Genomic DNA, 17,500 nt, shown 5'->3' with positions numbered 1-17,500 from the left:
CGAGGAAAATTTACAATTACATACAAGGGAGTACATGAAGATAAGAGAATTCCGAGAGAGTACAAGAGGAAAATTTACAAAACATAAACGAAGATATGAACTTCTTAGCGATAAAGCTATACAGAAAAACACCAGCTTATGGTTTGAACTACCTTGTAATTGACCTTCTCTGCTCCCAAACTACCCCAATGATTGACCTCTGACCCCAGTGACTGACCTCTGACCCCAGTGACTGATCTCTGACCCCAGTGACTGATCCCTGACCCCAGTGATTGATCTCTGACCCCAGTGACTGACCTCTGACCCCAGTGACTGATCTCTGACCCCAGTGACTGATCCCTGACCCCAGTGACTGACCTCTGACCCCAGTGACTGACCTCTGACCCCAGTGACTGACCTCTGACCCCAGTGACTGACCTCTGACCCCAGTGATTGATCTCTGACCCCAGTGACTGATCCCTGACCCCAGTGATTGATCTCTGACCCCAGTGACTGATCCCTGACCCCAATGATTGACCTCTGACCCCAGTGACTGACCTCTGACCCCAGTGACCTCTGACCCCAGTGACTGACCTCTGACCCCAGTGACTGATCTCTGACCCCAGTGACTGATCCCTGACCCCAGTGATTGATCTCTGACCCCAGTGACTGATCTCTGACCCCAGTGACTGATCTCTGACCCCAGTGACTGATCCCTGACCCCAGTGATTGATCTCTGACCCCAGTGACTGATCTCTGACCCCAGTGACTGATCTCTGACCCCAGTGACTGATCCCTGACCCCAGTGACTGATCTCTGACCCCAATGATTGACCTCTGACCCCAGTGACTGACCTCTGACCCCAGTGACTGATCCCTGACCCCAGTGATTGATCTCTGACCCCAGTGACTGATCCCTGACCCCAGTGATTGATCTCTGACCCCAGTGACTGACCTCTGACCCCAGTGACTGATCTCTGACCCCAGTGACTGATCTCTGACCCCAGTGATTGACCTCTGACCCCAGTGACTGACCTCTGACCCCAGTGACTGACCTCTGACCCCAGTGACTGATCCCTGACCCCAGTGATTGATCTCTGACCCCCAGTGACTGACCTCTAGTGACTGACCTCTGACCCCAGTGACTAACCCCTGACCCCAGTGATTGATCTCTGAGCCCCAGTGACTAACCCCTGTGACTAACTCCTGACCCCAGTGACTGACTCCTGACCCCAGTGACTGACCCCTGACCTACTGACCTTCTTCGTCATCAGGCGTCTCTTCTTACAAACAGCCTTGTAGGTCCTGATGATCCTGATGTTGAGGTAGACGAGGATGAGGGCAGGAATGAACTTGAAGGACACCTCCATGACCCACTTGTACCCTTGGAACCACAAAGAGTTCACCAGCCAGGCGTTGACCTTCTTCAGGTGAACCACCGTCCCTGTGGGAGACGCAGCCAGGGGAAGCTGAGGGTCAAGTTGATTGAGGACAAATCACATGAAGGACTTTAATTATAGTCACTAAAACTAAAACATTGAATTGTTATTCACATTTAAGTTATCTTTATTTTGATTGTCTCTATAGTGATTAAGATAATTTTTATTAAACTAATTCTGATTATCACATGTTCTTCAACTCATTTGGAACAATGAACACTTCAATAAACATATTTTTGTTCATATTTTAACTAGTTGTAACTTAATCAATTCAGAGCTATCTTGAGGTTATCTTGAGATGATTTCGGGGCTTTAGTGTCCCCGCGGCCCGGTCTTCGACCAGGCCTCCACCCCCGGGAAGCAGCCCGTGACAGCTGACTAACACCCAGGTACCTATTTTACTGCTAGGTAACAGGGACATAGAGTGAAAGAAACTTTGCCCATTGTTTCTCGCCGGCGCCTGGGATCGAACCCAGGACCACAGGATCACAAGTCCAGTGTGCTGTCCGCTCGGCCGACCGGCTCCCTTCATCTAAGGTCATTAATATGAAAATTTTATAAGAAAGAAATTTTCACCATATTTTCACAGCCATTCTATGGATGGTTTTAAATTTGTTGTGACGAGAGAAAAGTCTGGCTGCCTGGGGCTGGCGTCTGCCTGCCTGGGGCTGGCGTCTGGCTGCCTGGGGCTGGCGTCTTGCTGCCTGGGGCTGGCGTCTGGCTGCCTGGGGCTGGCGTCTGGCTGCCTGGGGCTGGCGTCTGGCTGCCTGGGGCTGGCGTCTGGCTGCCTGGGGCTGGCGTCTGGCTGCCTGGGGCTGGCGTCTGGCTGCCTGGGGCTGGCGTCTGGCTGCCTGGGGCTGGCGTCTGGCTGCCTGGGGCTGGCGTCTGGCTGCCTGGGGCTGGCGTCTGGCTGCCTGGGGCTGGCGTCTGGCTGCCTGGGGCTGGCGTCTGGCTGCCTGGGGCTGGCTGCCTGGGGCTGGCGTCTGGCTGCCTGGGGCTGGCGTCTGGCTGCCTGGGGCTGGCGTCTGGCTGCCTGGGGCTGGCGTCTGCCTTCCTGGGGCTGGCGTCTGGCTGCCTGGGGCTGGCGTCTGGCTGCCTGGGGCTGGCTGCCTGGGGCTGGCTGCCTGGGGCTGGCGTCTGGCTGCCTGGGGCTGGCGTCTGGCTGCCTGGGGCTGGCGTCTGCCTGACTGGGGCTGGCGTCTGCCTGACTGGGGCTGGCGTCTGACTGACTGGGGCTGGCGTCTGCCTGACTGGGGCTGGCGTCTGGCTGCCTGGGGCTGGCGTCTGCCTGACTGGGGCTGGCGTCTGGCTGCCTGGGGCTGGCGTCTGCCTGCCTGGGGCTGGCGTCTGCCTGCCTGGGGCTGGCGTCTGCCTGACTGGGGCTGGCGTCTGCCTGACTGGGGCTGGCGTCTGGCTGCCTGGGGCTGGCGTCTGCCTGCCTGGGGCTGCCTGGCAGCAGCCACCACAGCAGACACCACACAGCAGACAAACACCACACAGCAGACACCACACAGCAGACAAACACCACCACAGCAGATACCACACAGCAGACACCACAGCAGACACCACACAGCAGATACCACAGCAGACACTACACAGCAGACACCACACAGCAGAAACCACACAGCAGACACCACACTGCAGATACCACAGCAGACACCACACAGCAGACACCACACAGCAGACACCACACAGCAGACACCACACAGTAGACTCCACACAGCAGGCACCACACAGCAGACACCACACAGCAGACACCACACAGCAGACACCACACAGCAGACACCACACAGCAGACACCACACAGCAGACACTACAGCAGACACCACACAGCAGACACTACAGCAGACACCACACAGCAGACACCACACAGCAGACAAACACTACACACACACCGCCAGGGAACCCTGGTAACCGGACGGGGCCGGATAGACTTAATTACAATCCGGCCAACACTATCAAGTGTCCTGATGGGACCGACATATCCGGTTAACCGAATAACAAGTCGGTTGGTGGAAGCGTTTAGGAGGAAAATGAGGAACATGAGGAAGATGAGGAACAGCAGAATGAGGAAAATGAGAGAGAAGAAATAGATTAAAAATGCGAGGCGCCGAAAAAATGGAAGAATTGGGAAGGGTGAGAGAGAGGGAGAGAGAAAGAGAGAGAGAAAGAGAGAGAGAGAGAGAGAGAGAGAGAGAGAGAGAGAGAGAGAGAGAGAGAGAGAGAGAGAGAGAGAGAGAGAGAGAAAGAGAGAGAGAAAGAGAGAGAGAGAGAGAGAGAGAGAGAGAGACTCATTCCATACGCTGAATAGTTGTTAACAGGCTGGGGCCCAGAAACTAGAGCTCGACTGAAGAAAGCACAACTAGATGAATACTTGTATAAAACTATATACACTCAAACACGCAAAAATATACGCATGCACGCACACACACATGCACGCAAAGTTATATATATTTTGATTCCCTATGCTCATCCGCTTCTTGAATTGCGTACGCACCCTTAACGCATGCTCACTTGCGTCAGTTTCGTGAGTGATTCCTGTCCCTTGCGTCAATCACATGAGTAATTTTAATCCCTTACTTCAATGCTCTAATTTCTTGCGTCAATGTATCACTTCTTTGCGTCATTTGCGTAAGCACATCAGCCCCCAATTCGTGATTATCCAAGTCCCCTTGCGTCACTGCGTCAATTCCCCACTTCTTTGAGTCACTTACGTATGTATATCAGCCCCTTGCGTCAACTGCGTCAATTCTCCACTTCTTTGAGTCACTCACGTATGGCTATCAGCCCCTTGCGTCAACTGCGTCAATTCCTCACTTCTTTGAGTCACGTATGTATATCAGCCCCTTGCGTCAACTGCGTCAAATCCTCACATCTTTGAGCCACGTATGTACATCAGCCCTTGCGCCAGCCCCTCCCCTTGCGTCACTCACCTGCGTCACTCCTGCAGGAGGCGACGTGGGCGAGGAAGAGGTAGGGACTATTAAGGAGGAAGGTGGCGACTGGTATGATAGCGACTGTGAGATGGGCCCGCGTCTCGCCACACAGATTCCTCGCCTTGGCAGGATAGCAGACGGAGATGAATCTTTCGACTGTGAGCGCCAGCAGCATCACTACGCCGATACCTGGGGCGCGGGAGAGGCCAGAGGTCACGGTACGAGAGGTTACAGTGTGAGAGGTCACAGTAAGAGACGTTACAGTGAGAAAGAAGTCACTGTTTACCTCCAAAGACTCAACGTGTAAAAGGTCTTAAAAGAACGATTCATAGAAAACAGGGAAAAGGGAGTTAGGGGGAAACACGTATAAAATATCATTCATTTAAGCCAGTATGATGGGATCTAACCCCTGTGTGTCTCTGAACACTTTAGGCACACACACATGTGCCACCAAGTGAGGAGTCCTGGGGCTAGATTCACGAAAGCAGTTACGCAAGCACTTACGAACCTGGGGCCAGATTCACGAAGCAGTTACGCAAGCACTTACGAACCTGTCCATCTTTTCTCAATCTTTGGCGGCTTTGTTTACAATTATTAAACAGTTAATGAGCTCCGAAGCACCAGGAGGCTGTTTATAACAATAACAACAGTTGATTGGCAAGTCTTCATGCTTGTAAACTGTTTAATAAATGTAACCAAAGCCGTCAAAGATTGTGAAAAGATGTACACGTTCGTAAGTGCTTGCGTAACTGCTTTCGTGAATCTGGCCCCAGGTTCGTAAGTGCTTGCGTAACTGCTTCGTGAATCTGGCCCCAGGAGTCCACAGTTGCCATTATTGGCTGTAAGATGTAAAGGTTTCGCCAGAGGTCTTGAGAGATAAGGCAAGGCGAGACAGGAAGATTTTTTTCTTGTTCTATATTTTCCCTTCTCACACTCCAGGGATAAAGATGGATCAAGGCTGGATAAAGAAGGATCAAGAAGGGATAAAGACGGATTAACATAACTCAAGAATCATCGTGACATGACAAAATCCATAGCAAGGATGTTGAATACAAAATGATGACTATTGACTAAATATTCCTATTTTAAGTTTCTTGTCTTAGAAGCGACATGAGGATAAGGATTTGAGATAGAAGGAGAGGAATGAGGTTCTCACAACCACTTGGACGGTCGGGGATTGAACTCCGACCTGCTAGAAGCGAGGACCCTCACTATTCGTTTCAAAAAATATCATTCAGCAAGGAATTTGCGACCGTTCTGGTCACTTGGGGTGGACGGTAGAGCGACGGTCTCGCTTCATGCAGGTCGGCGATCAATCCCCGCGACCGTCCACAAGTGGTTGGGCACCATTCCTTTCCCTCCGTCCCATCCCAAATCCTTATCCTGACCCCTTCCCAGTGCTATATAGTCGTAATGGCTTGGATGAGGCAGAAACCGTGCCATCCTCCACCAGTCATAAACCAAAGGATCAGTTATACATTAATCAGAATTTAATCTCCTTTTCTTACCACATTTCGAACGCATGTTCGAAATCACCCGTATTTCGAGTAAAAAGTTGTGTACACTTTCCACTCAGAATATTGACCAGACCACACACTAGAAGTTGAAGGAACGACGACGTTTCGGTCCGTCCTGGACCATTCTCAAGTCGATTGTGAGAATGACTTGAGAATGATCGACTTGAGAATGGTCCAGGACGGACCGAAACGTCGTCGTCCCTTCAACTTCTAGTGTGTGGTCTGGTCAACATACTTCAGCCACGTTATTGTGACTCATCGCCTCCACTCAGAATAGATGTAAATAAAATACTGTTGAAGACTATAATAGATAATAGATTCACACTGAACACTCAGATAAATAAATCAAAGAGTTCACAACTTTGAAAATGATTTCTGCATTGTCAGTAATCTTCAGAAAAATTGAACAAATGAACAAATTGCAGAACATGCAAAAAAAATCTAGTGATAGCAAGAGTCACTGTATTTCAGGATTTGCAAATTACGTTGATTTTTATAGGATTTTTTGGGGGCCATTCATTGTAGAGTGTTGATAACACCATTGGTTGTAGTCGTACAGCATCCCATTATGTAATGGGAACTGGGATCGTTCTCCTATTTGTGGGTTAATGGGTGTAGTGGAGGCAGAGTAGCATCTATTTAATGACATTCGAAGCGCGACCTCATCAATTATGATCAAATAATTGAGGGCAGTTGATGGATTAAAGCAGGAGGGCAGTTGATGAATAGACGAGGGTCTATTCATCAACTACCCTCCTGTTTATGAGTGAACTCATCAAACAAGCCGCGCCCATCAGGCTAGCCTCGTTCAAGCGGCGGCTAACTAACCCCTTCAACGTACTGAGTGCTTAAAATCAACAATTAATACACAGTAATATACATATTCATAGAATTACTTTCAGTGTAGTTCCAAACCTGAGTAACTTAAACACGAAAATTGACAGTGTTCATCAATTTGAAAGAAAATTCCAGAAAATTCCTCTGGAACTTAACTTTCCTTATTAAATCTACTCAATAGCTCGGTCGGGAGAGCTTCGACCTTACCTATGCAGGAGTTACCGAAGTAGAGGACCACGTGGGCGTGAAAGGCGGCGATGTAATAGGAGTTCCAGCGGTCTGTTTCCTGCGTCAGGATTCTATAGGTGAAGGGAATGGCACACAGCAGGGCGAAGAGTGAGGCGGCCGCGTATCCTGTAGTTGAGAGAGAGAGAGAGAGTGAGAGACATCTCGGTCAGTGTATCGTATGTGCAGGGGGATACCCGACAGACTAACGTTAACATTAGTAATCTTGGAAACATTTAATTACAAATTGGGCTCATAGATGGCCCCTCATAATCTTGTGAGAAATGGGATTAATCTTGTGAGAAATAGCATTAATCTTGTGAGAAATGGGATTAATCTTGTGAGAAATGGGATTAATCTTGTGAGAAATGGGATAAATCTTGTGAGAAATGGTATTAATCTTGTGAGAAATGGCATTACTCTTGTGAGAAATGGCATTAATCTTGTGAGAAATTACATTAATCTTGTGAGAAATGAGAAGTTAAATGTACATTTAGTTTTAAATCACACTCATAGATGGCACTGTTAAGTTTAAACTTGCCATTAAGCGTGAAATTACCCACTGGAGACTTTCGGCGCCGTGGAGAGGGGGCGAACCTGCTGCATGGGTAACAGCTTCTCCCCCAATATCAACCTACCCAGGCTTTGCGCCCTGGCGAGAGGGGACCTGCTGCATGGGTAACAGCTTCTCCCCCAATATCAACCTACCCAGGCTTTGCGCCCTGGAGAGAGGGGACCTGCTGCATGGGTAACAGCTTCTCCCCCATATGAACCTACCCTGGCTTTGAGCCCTGAAGAGGCCACTCCAGACCGACAACCAGAGCCCAATAGTCTCCTGAGACAGATGGATGCCTAATACTACCCTCTGAGATGGCTCTCAGGACCGCTGTTATCTCTCAAGGAGATGATATCAAGAAACCCATGACGATAGCAATGGTCTCAACCATTTCCGCTATCCCCGCTATGAGTAAGGGCCTTGTGAATGTTGCCTGGACTCATGGATTCAAGTGACAGGGCAGTGTAATGATATCAGGTTCCCTTTAAAACCAGATGACTCACCTTTTACTCATCATTTACTCATCATTTACTCATCATTTACTCACCATTTACTCATCATTTACTCATCATTTACTACTCATTTACTCATCATTTACTCACCATTTACTCATCATTTACTCACCATTTACTCATCATTTACTCATCATTTACTCATCATTTACTCACCATTTACTCATCATTACTCATCATTTACTCATCATTAACTCACCATTTACTCACCATTTACTAATCATTTACTCACCATTTACTCTCACCTCACACCTCTAACTCTTAGCTTTTTAACTCAACAATTACTCAACTCTTACTCAGCCATTATTGCAAACTTTGATGCTCACCAATTCAGCTTTTTACTCACCAGTTATTCTTGTCTTTTATTCACCTTTTTCCAGTATTTACTCATCAGTCACTCATAAATGTGAATATTCTTGTCGCAACGGTTTAAAGCAACGAGACAAGAACTAAAGATACACAATATACACAGGAGAACAATTGTATTTAACTTGATCACATCTGAAAATGTTTGAAAATACGTGAAAATGAGTGAAAATACGTGGAAATGAGTGAAGAATGAGTGGAAATGAGTGAAGAATGAGTGGAAATGAGTGAAAATACGTGGAAATGAGTGAAGAATGAGTGGAAATGAGTGAAAATACGTGGAAATGAGTGAAGAATGAGTGGAAATGAGTGAAAATACGTGGAAATGAGTGAAGAATGAGTGGAAATGAGTGAAAAATCCGTGGAAATGAGTGAAAAATTAGTGGAAATACGTATAGATGTGTGGATATGGGTGAAAAATGCGTGGAAATGCGTATACATGCGCAGAAATGAGTGAAAATACGTAGAAATGAGTAGAAATGGAAGGAATGGAAAGAAGTGGGTAAAAATTTCTTTCCAGACGTGGAAATGTCTGGAAGAAAATAAATATAATTTACAAAATTCACAAAACAACAGAACATCGATTATAAAAATAAAAATAATAATAAAGCCAAATATTATAGAAGCGAACAATGATAATATTGTAAGTAAAGTGGACATGAAATTGACTGTATTTGATATAGGAAAGACTGAGTGCCAATCAGATTGATATCGGTGGATATCGTTGAATTTAAGTAGAAGTCGTCAACTAAGAGGCAGATATATATCACCAGGCAGTTGACAGTTGAGCTGAGTGATTTGACAGGAAGGTGACAAGCTGGGCGACCTGGCTTGTCAGAACTGACAGCAGGAGAGTGATAACCACTAAGCCTTGACAGCTGTAAGTTGCCGGAAAGTTTAAGCTGTGAGATATCGTGTCGCCGGAACCTTGACAGCTTGTGGATTCTGTCTCATCAGGAAGTTGACAGTGATTGATTGTCTCAAAAGAAAGTTAACAGCTGTGAGGTATGATGTCACTGAACACCTGCCAAGTATGAGGTATGATTTGGGATGGGACGGTGGGAAAGGAATGGTGCCCAACCACTTGTGGACGGTCGCGGGGATTGAACGCCGACCTGCATGAAGCGAGACCGTCGCTCTACCGTCACAATGCCGGAACTATTTCTTTAATGATCCAATATTTACAAAACACACCAATTCGATATATAATTAAGGGTGAGGTAAAGTTTATGATCCGAATTAAGTTGTAAACAGTTTGTCTTGATATTGTAAACAGGATGTTGAGAGAGAGAGAGAGAGAGAGAGAGAGAGAGAGAGAGAGAGAGAGAGAGAGAGAGAGAGAGAGAGAGAGAGAGAGAGAGAGAGAGAGAGAGACAGAGACAGAGACAGAGACAGAGAGACAGAGAGACAGACAGACCTGTCTAAAAGTTTACCTACGGTCGTCCAGGTAAACTTCTTAATTCACAGTAAACCAAAAAATCCTGTCAATAAATTCCACCTAACAAACTTTATCACAAAAAAATTTTCTGCAAAATTGATTTTCACAGCAATTAATTATTCTCGTAGCAACTGCCTCCATTATCTTCTGTAAATCTTAAAGACCTTTATAAGGTCTAAAGACACCTGAGTGCGTTAAGTTGATGATTAATGAAGATTTACCCACTCAAAAGGCTGCATGGGCATGAATAGCCCCGTGATTTGATTGAATGACTTGTGTCTTAATATATATTTTCTAATGTATATTCTCCCTCGTATATATTATCACGTTTTCTTTTCTCATGTGCATATTATATGGTTTTTTGAGATCGTTCACTATTATATTTTCACATATCTGGAGAGGCGAGGACCGAGAGCTGGAGCTGAACTAGTATGTTAATAAAGCAAATCGGATATTATACCAGATTCAACACGGGCGAAAACAAGTACAGTTTTCTTAAGTAAAACTGCAAGTAAAATTTTCTTAAGTAAAACTGCAAGTAAAATTTTCTTAAGTAAAACTGCAAGTAAAATTTTCTTAAGTAAAACTGCAAGTAAAATTTTCTCAAGTAAAACACACAGTCCAGCTTTTCTTATTAAGGTCACTCAATAGCTCGGTCGATAGAGCTTCGGCTTTACACACACGGGGTCCAAGGTTCGAGTCTCCTAGTACCCCTAGGTGAATGGAATGATACGCAGTACAACACACACAATAATCACCACCAAACACCACACACACACACACACACACACACACACACACACACACACACACACACACACACACACACACACACACACACACACACACACACACACACAGGTTGAGGTTGAGAGGCGGGACCAAAGAGCCAGAGCTCAACCCCCGCAAACACAACTAGGTGAGTACAACTAGGTGAGTACACACACACACACACACACACACACACACACACACACACACACACACACACACACACACACACACACACGCGCACACGCTGCTCACAAACTCACAAACTAGTCTTAAGAGCTAAAGTACTCCGGATTGGTCAGAAATTAGATCAAGAATGATCTCATAATTCCTTCTCCATCCGGGATCTGGGGCGCTGCGGTAATTAAAAGGTTTTTTTTTTGGAATACAGGTTGTTAAATATTACGGTTGTTGGGTACTAGTTGTGCTCACCTAGTTGTGCTTGCGGGGGTTGAGCTCTGGTTCTTTGGTCCCGCCTCTCAACTAACTGGTGTACAGGTTCCTGAGCCTACTGGGCTCTATCATATCTACATTTGAAACTGTGTATGGAGTCAGCCTCCACCACATCACTGCCTAATGCATTCCATCTGTTAACTACTCTGACACTAAAAAGTTCTTTCTAACGTCTCTGTGGCTCATGTGGGTACTCAGTTTCACCTGTGTCCCCTTGTTCGCGTCCCACCCGTGTTAAACAGTTTATCCTTGTCTACCCTATCAATTCCTCTGAGAATTTTGTAGGTAGTGATCATGTCTCCCCTTACTCTTCTGTCCTCCAGGGTCGTAAGGTGCATTTCCCGCAGCCTTTCCTCGTAACTCATGCCTCTTAGTTCTGGGACTAGTGTAGTGGCATACCTTTGGACTTTTTCCAGCTTCGTCTTGTGCTTGACAAGGTACGGGCTCCATGCTGGGGCCGCATACTCCAGGATTGGTCTTACATATGTGGTGTACAAGATTCTGAATGATTCCTTACACAGGTTCCTGAACGCTGTTCTGATATTAGCCAGCCTCGCATATGCCGCAGACGTTATTCTTTTTATGTGGGCTTCAGGAGACAGGTTTGGTGTGATATCAACTCCTAGATCTTTCTCTCTGTTCGTTTCATTAAGTACTTCATCTCCTATTCTGTATCCTGTGTTTGGCCTCCTGTTTCCACTGCCTAGTTTCATTACTTTGCATTTACTCGGGTTGAACTTCAACAGCCATTTGTTGGACCATTCACTCAGTCTGTCTAGGTCATCTTGTAGCCTCCTACTATCAACCTCTGTCTTAATACTCCTTATAATTTTTGTATCATCAGCAAACATTGAGAGAAACGATTCTATACCCTCTGGGAGATCATTTACATATACCAGAAACAGTATAGGTCCAAGGACTGACCCCTGCGGGACTCCACTCGTAACGTCTCGCCAATCTGAGACCTCACCCCTCACACTGACTCGTTGTGTCCTGTTGGTACTCCTTTATCCAATGGAGTACCTTCTCTTTCACTCCAGCCTGCATCTCCAGCTTTTTCACTAGCCTCTTGTGTGGCACTGTATCAAAGGCTTTCTGGCAATCCAAAAATATGCAGTCTGCCCACCCCTCTCTTTCTTGCGTGATTTCTTTGTCTGGTCGTAGAATTCAAGTAACCCTGTGAGGCCAGGACCTGCCATCCCTGAATCCATGTTGATGCTGTGTTACAAAGTTCCTTCGCTCCAGATGCTCCACTAGCTTTCTTCGCACAATCTTCTCCATCAGCTTGCATGGTATGCAGGTTAGGGACACTGGCCTGTAATTCAGTGCCTCCTGTCTATCCCCTTTCTTGTATATCGGGACTACGTTAGCTGCTTTCCAAATATCTGGCAGTTCCCCTGTTGCCAGTGATTTGTTATACACTATGGAGAGTGGGAGGCACAGTTCTTCTGCTCCTTCCTTTAGTATCCAAGGGGAGATTCCATCTGGACCTATAGCCTTTGTCACATCCAACTCTAGTAAACACTTCCTTACTTCCCCGCTGGTAATCTCAAACTCTTCCAGTGATTCCTGGTTAGCTATTCCCTCACTTACCTCTGGAATTTCTCCTTGCTCTAAGATGAAGACCTCCTGGAATTTCTTATTCAATTCCTCACACACTTCCTTGTCATTTGTAGTAAGTGTGTGTGTGTATGCAATAGTTATTTCTCTAATTATTAATTTTGTTATCTGCTTGTTTAACATATTTATATATTAATCACTCCTACATATATTACCATTCATTATTGCAAGATGCAATACTGAGTCAACTGCACGAAATTAATGCTTTGAACATATATTAAAACTGGCCAGAAAGCTCATTGCTTGCAACAATTCAGAGTTGGAAGCCCCAGCTTGCAAGTGAACTCTGTAATATAAGCTCAATGAACCAGCCTGAACATTAGGTATAATTTATCACGTATTTGTTCATTAATCATCCAGCGCCCCTCAATAATATATATATATAAATAGAATTCGTGTATATATTGAATTAGTTCAGAGCTGCTGATGAATACTTGGAGCGAGAGATGATATTGTCATGATGAATGGGAGATTTCTGGGGACTTGTAAACACACCCACACACACACCTACACACACACCTACACACACCTACACACACACCTACACACACCTACACACACACCTACACACACCTACACACACACCTACACACACCTACACACACACCTACACACACCTACACACACACCTACACACACACACACCTATTAGAGGGCGCCGGTGGCTGAGTGGACGCACACGTAATCCTGTGGTTCGGGGTTCGATTCCCAGCGGGAAACAAAATTGGGCAAAGTTTCTTTCGCCCTGATGTCCCCGTTACCTAGCAGTAAATAGGTACCTGGGAGTTAGACAGCTGCTACAGGCTGCTTCCTGGTGTGTATGTGTGTGTGTGTACTCACCTATTTGTGCTTGCGGGGGTTGAGCTCTGGCTCTTTGGTGTCGCCTCTGTGTGTGTGTGTGGGGGGGGGGGGGGGGTATTAGTTAGTAGTTAGTAACAATTAATTGATTGACAGTTGAGAGGCGGGCCGAAAGAGCAGAGCTCAACCCCCGCAAGCACAACTAGATGAATAAACACACACAAACACACACACACACACACACACAAACACACACACACACACACACACACACACACACACACACACACACACACACACACACACACACACACACACACACACACACACACACACACACCTGAACCCAAACCAAAAAATCCATAAACCTCCCAGAAAAACAATACAATCAAACAAAACTGTATTGAATACTAATGTGACCTTCATTTGACCTTTCCCCCCCCCCCTGTAGGGCAACCCCATGACCTCCCCATCAGAGCAGCAGGCAGACCCATTTACCTTAAGTGGGTAGGAATGTAACGCTCTGGGGGGGGGGTAATGGGGGAGGAAGAGAGAGAGAGAGAGAGAGAGAGAGAGAGAGAGAGAGAGAGAGAGAGAGAGAGAGAGAGAGAGAGAGAGAGAGAGAGAGAGAAAGAGAGAGAGAGAGAGAGAGAGAGAGAGAGAGAGAGAGAGAGAGAGAGAAAGAGAGAGAGAGAGAGAGAGAGAGAGAGAGAGAGAGAGAGAGAGAGAGAGAGACAGAGGAGGAACAGAGATGTATAGTGAGAAAGGAGACTAGACAAGAAGGAAAGTTAGACAAAATATGGGAAAGGAAGCGACTGAGACACAAACAAACAAATAAACAACATAAAAATGGGCTGGACAATTTCATTAATATAAAAAAATAGTTGAAAATCAAAACAAATGAAGAATTATGGTGAAAGGCGAAGCAAGAATAAAAGAATATGATAATAAGAAAACAGAGAAAGGAGAAATAAAGAACAAATGGAATAGATTATATCTTGAAAAAAAATTTGTGTCTCCAGAAGAAAAATTTGATATATCTAAATTATATATATATATATCACCAGATTATATATCATTATATAATACCATCCGGATTTGAGATACGTTAATGGTATATATGTATATACGTATATATATATATATATATATATATATATATATATATATATATATATATATATATATATATATATATATATATATATATATATATATATATATATATGTCGTACCTAGTAGCCAGAACGCACTTCTCTGCCTACAATGCAAGGCACGATTTGCCTAATAAGCCAAGTTTTCATGAATTAATTGTTTTTCGACTACCTAACCTAACCTAACCTAACTTTTTCGACTACCTAACCTAACCTAACCTAACTTTTTCGACTACCTAACCTAACCTAACCTAACCTAACTTTTTCGACTACCTAACCTAACCTAACCTATAAAGATAGGTTAGGTTAGGTTAGGTAGGGTTGGTTAGGTTCGGTCATATATCTACGGGAATTTTAACTCCAATAAAAAAAAATTGACCTCATACATAATGAAATGGGTAGCTTTATCATTTCATAAGAAAAAATTAGAGAAAATATATTAATTCAGGAAAACTTGGCTTATTAGGCAAATCGGGCCTTGCATTGTAGGCTGAGAAGTGCGTTCTGGCTACTAGGTACGACATATATATATATATATATATATATATATATATATATATATATATATATATATATATATATATATATATATATATATATATATATATATATATATATATATATATGCTGTTATGAACATTCTGATCTTCATCTTTAGGGATTGGACTTGTTTAACAGCTGCATGGACGTGGTTTGATGGTTTGAAGTCTTCCTTCTATTCTCTAATAGAATAGAATTCGTCTCTCTCTCTCTCTCTCTCTCTCTCTCTCTCTCTCTCTCTCTCTCTCTCTCTCTCTCTCTCTCTCTCTCTCTCTCTCTCTCTCTGCCACTCCACCTTACAAAGAATGTTAATTATAGCTTAACCAGGTCTTTCCAGGAGATAGCTATTATTACCCAGCTCCACGATAACAAGTTCTTGATGGAGTGTATTGTAGGTTGGTAGTTCATCGTCTTGAAGCATAAGGCTATTGTCGATATCAATTTTTGTTGCTTGCTGATTCATTTTTTCATGGGGACTGGTTATTGGGGCTGTTAGCTGAGTGGTTAGTTATTGGGGCTGTTAGCTGAGTCATTGATTATTGGGGCTGTTAGCTGAGTCGTTTATTGGGGCTGTTAGCTGAGTCGTTTATTGGGACTTTATAATGGTTCAGGACTTTGTAATGGTTCAGGACTTTGTAATGGTTCAGGACTTTATAAAATGATCCAGGACTTTATATAATGATCCAGGACTTTATATAATAATCCAGGACTTTATAAAATGATCCAGGACTTTATATAATGATCCAGGACTTTATATAATGATCCAGGACTTTATAAAATGATCCAGGACTTTATAAAATGATCCAGGACTTTATAAAATGATCCAGGACTTTATAAAATGATCCAGGACTTTATAAAATGATCCAGGACTTTATAAAATGATCCAGGACTTTATAAAATGATCCAGGACTTTATAAAGGCCCAGGAAGGATCGAAACGTTGTCCTTTATATTCATTTTCAGAGGTGTGGGTCGAGTGAATAATTTTCACTCACGGTATTATGAATTACTCTCTACATCATTAATCTTTTTCCCAAAGCGTTTCGGCCATATCCATAACACTAGTTTTTACGTATAATTTCGCTCGTTTCCTTTAAAATAAACATGGACAGATCTCTGGATATTTATTATATACGATAATATTTGGGTAATATTATTATTATTGTTAATTTTTTTTTTATATTTGGGTAAAAATATCAAATATAGGAATATAGGAATATTGGAGAATATAGGAATTGTTTTCAGTAATCTAACTAATGTACCTAATCTAACTAATGTACCTAATCTAACTAATCTCTCACTTGAAATAGGGTTATAAAATTGTCCATTCTTCTCGTTTTAACTATTTCTCTTATAACTATTTTCCACAATCTATTCCTCTTAAAAATCTAACTATTTTCTACGACCTCTTTTTTGGCTTCAGGTTCTCAATCTTGTTTTTTTTTTCCTGTTGGTCTGCGGGATCAGGTTCGAATCCTGTCTTGACCTCCCTAGAGTCTCTTTCACAGGTGTGTGTGACCCTATTTACTTTCTCTAAAAGAAAGATTTACGTTCAAGAAATCTTAAGTTTCTAGACAAAGAAACTTTTGGGGTAAACTTATATATGTATACTGGCTACAGGATCAATCAGGAGGAAATAGAGGTGGATATATATATATATATATATATATATATATATATATATATATATATATATATATATATATATATATATATATATATATATATATATTATATTATATTATATACTTCTTTCCTGCAGTGTTCCAGAACACATATTTAATTGTGGAGTCATATATACGTTTCAAAACTAATTCTCGACAATTTCTTTATAACTTGTAAGGATACTTTTTAATCCCCTGAAAGTTGGGCTGAAATTGAGTTATCGTCTAACTTTACAGTCATCCAGAGGGTTATCGTTTAACTTTACAGATATCCAGAGAGATATCAACTGTTAAACTGACTTTCTGGAAAAGCAAAAAATCTTCCAGATGATATCATGTATTTCTCTCAGACAAATGAACTCAATGAAGAGTCATTCCATGTCTATCTCTAACTCTATTCCACTGCTCTTTAGCACTGGATAGTTCCTTCATGCTCACTATTGTATCGCAATATATACATTGCAGACTAATGCATTCACTGTAATTAATAAAACAATACATTGTTCTGCAGTCTCCACCTCACCATACTGTATTGTCATCATTATTGCCATAATACAATCACTACACTATCCTATTTATGTTCACTATTATAGCAACGTGATGGAATGGTGTGGTGCAAATGCAACCAGGCACTTGCAAGTACACCACAACCCCACCACACAACCACACCACCACACTACCACACCACCACTACCAC

The 17,500-nt window shown here is 43.6% G+C and overlaps 1 protein-coding gene across 1 annotated transcript in view; it reads right to left on the bottom strand.

The window, feature by feature from the left end:
* LOC123774438 (probable G-protein coupled receptor B0563.6) overlaps nucleotides 1-17,500 on the bottom strand; it is a 71,509-nt gene that overhangs the window by 10,407 nt on the left and 43,602 nt on the right. Inside the window, exons 3-5 of the mRNA XM_069307861.1 lie at nucleotides 6,915-7,061; nucleotides 4,351-4,542; nucleotides 1,238-1,422 (exon numbers count right to left, since the gene is read on the bottom strand). Of these exons, the coding sequence (XP_069163962.1) occupies nucleotides 1,238-1,422; nucleotides 4,351-4,542; nucleotides 6,915-7,061 (524 nt within the window). The remainder of the gene's footprint in view (nucleotides 1-1,237; nucleotides 1,423-4,350; nucleotides 4,543-6,914; nucleotides 7,062-17,500) is intronic.

Source organism: Procambarus clarkii, chromosome 61, assembly GCF_040958095.1.
Source record: "Procambarus clarkii isolate CNS0578487 chromosome 61, FALCON_Pclarkii_2.0, whole genome shotgun sequence".
Taxonomy (NCBI): Eukaryota; Metazoa; Arthropoda; class Malacostraca; order Decapoda; family Cambaridae; genus Procambarus; species Procambarus clarkii.
The sequence above is the reverse complement of the archived record's forward strand: the minus strand, read 5'-3'. Positions and strand labels throughout refer to the sequence as shown.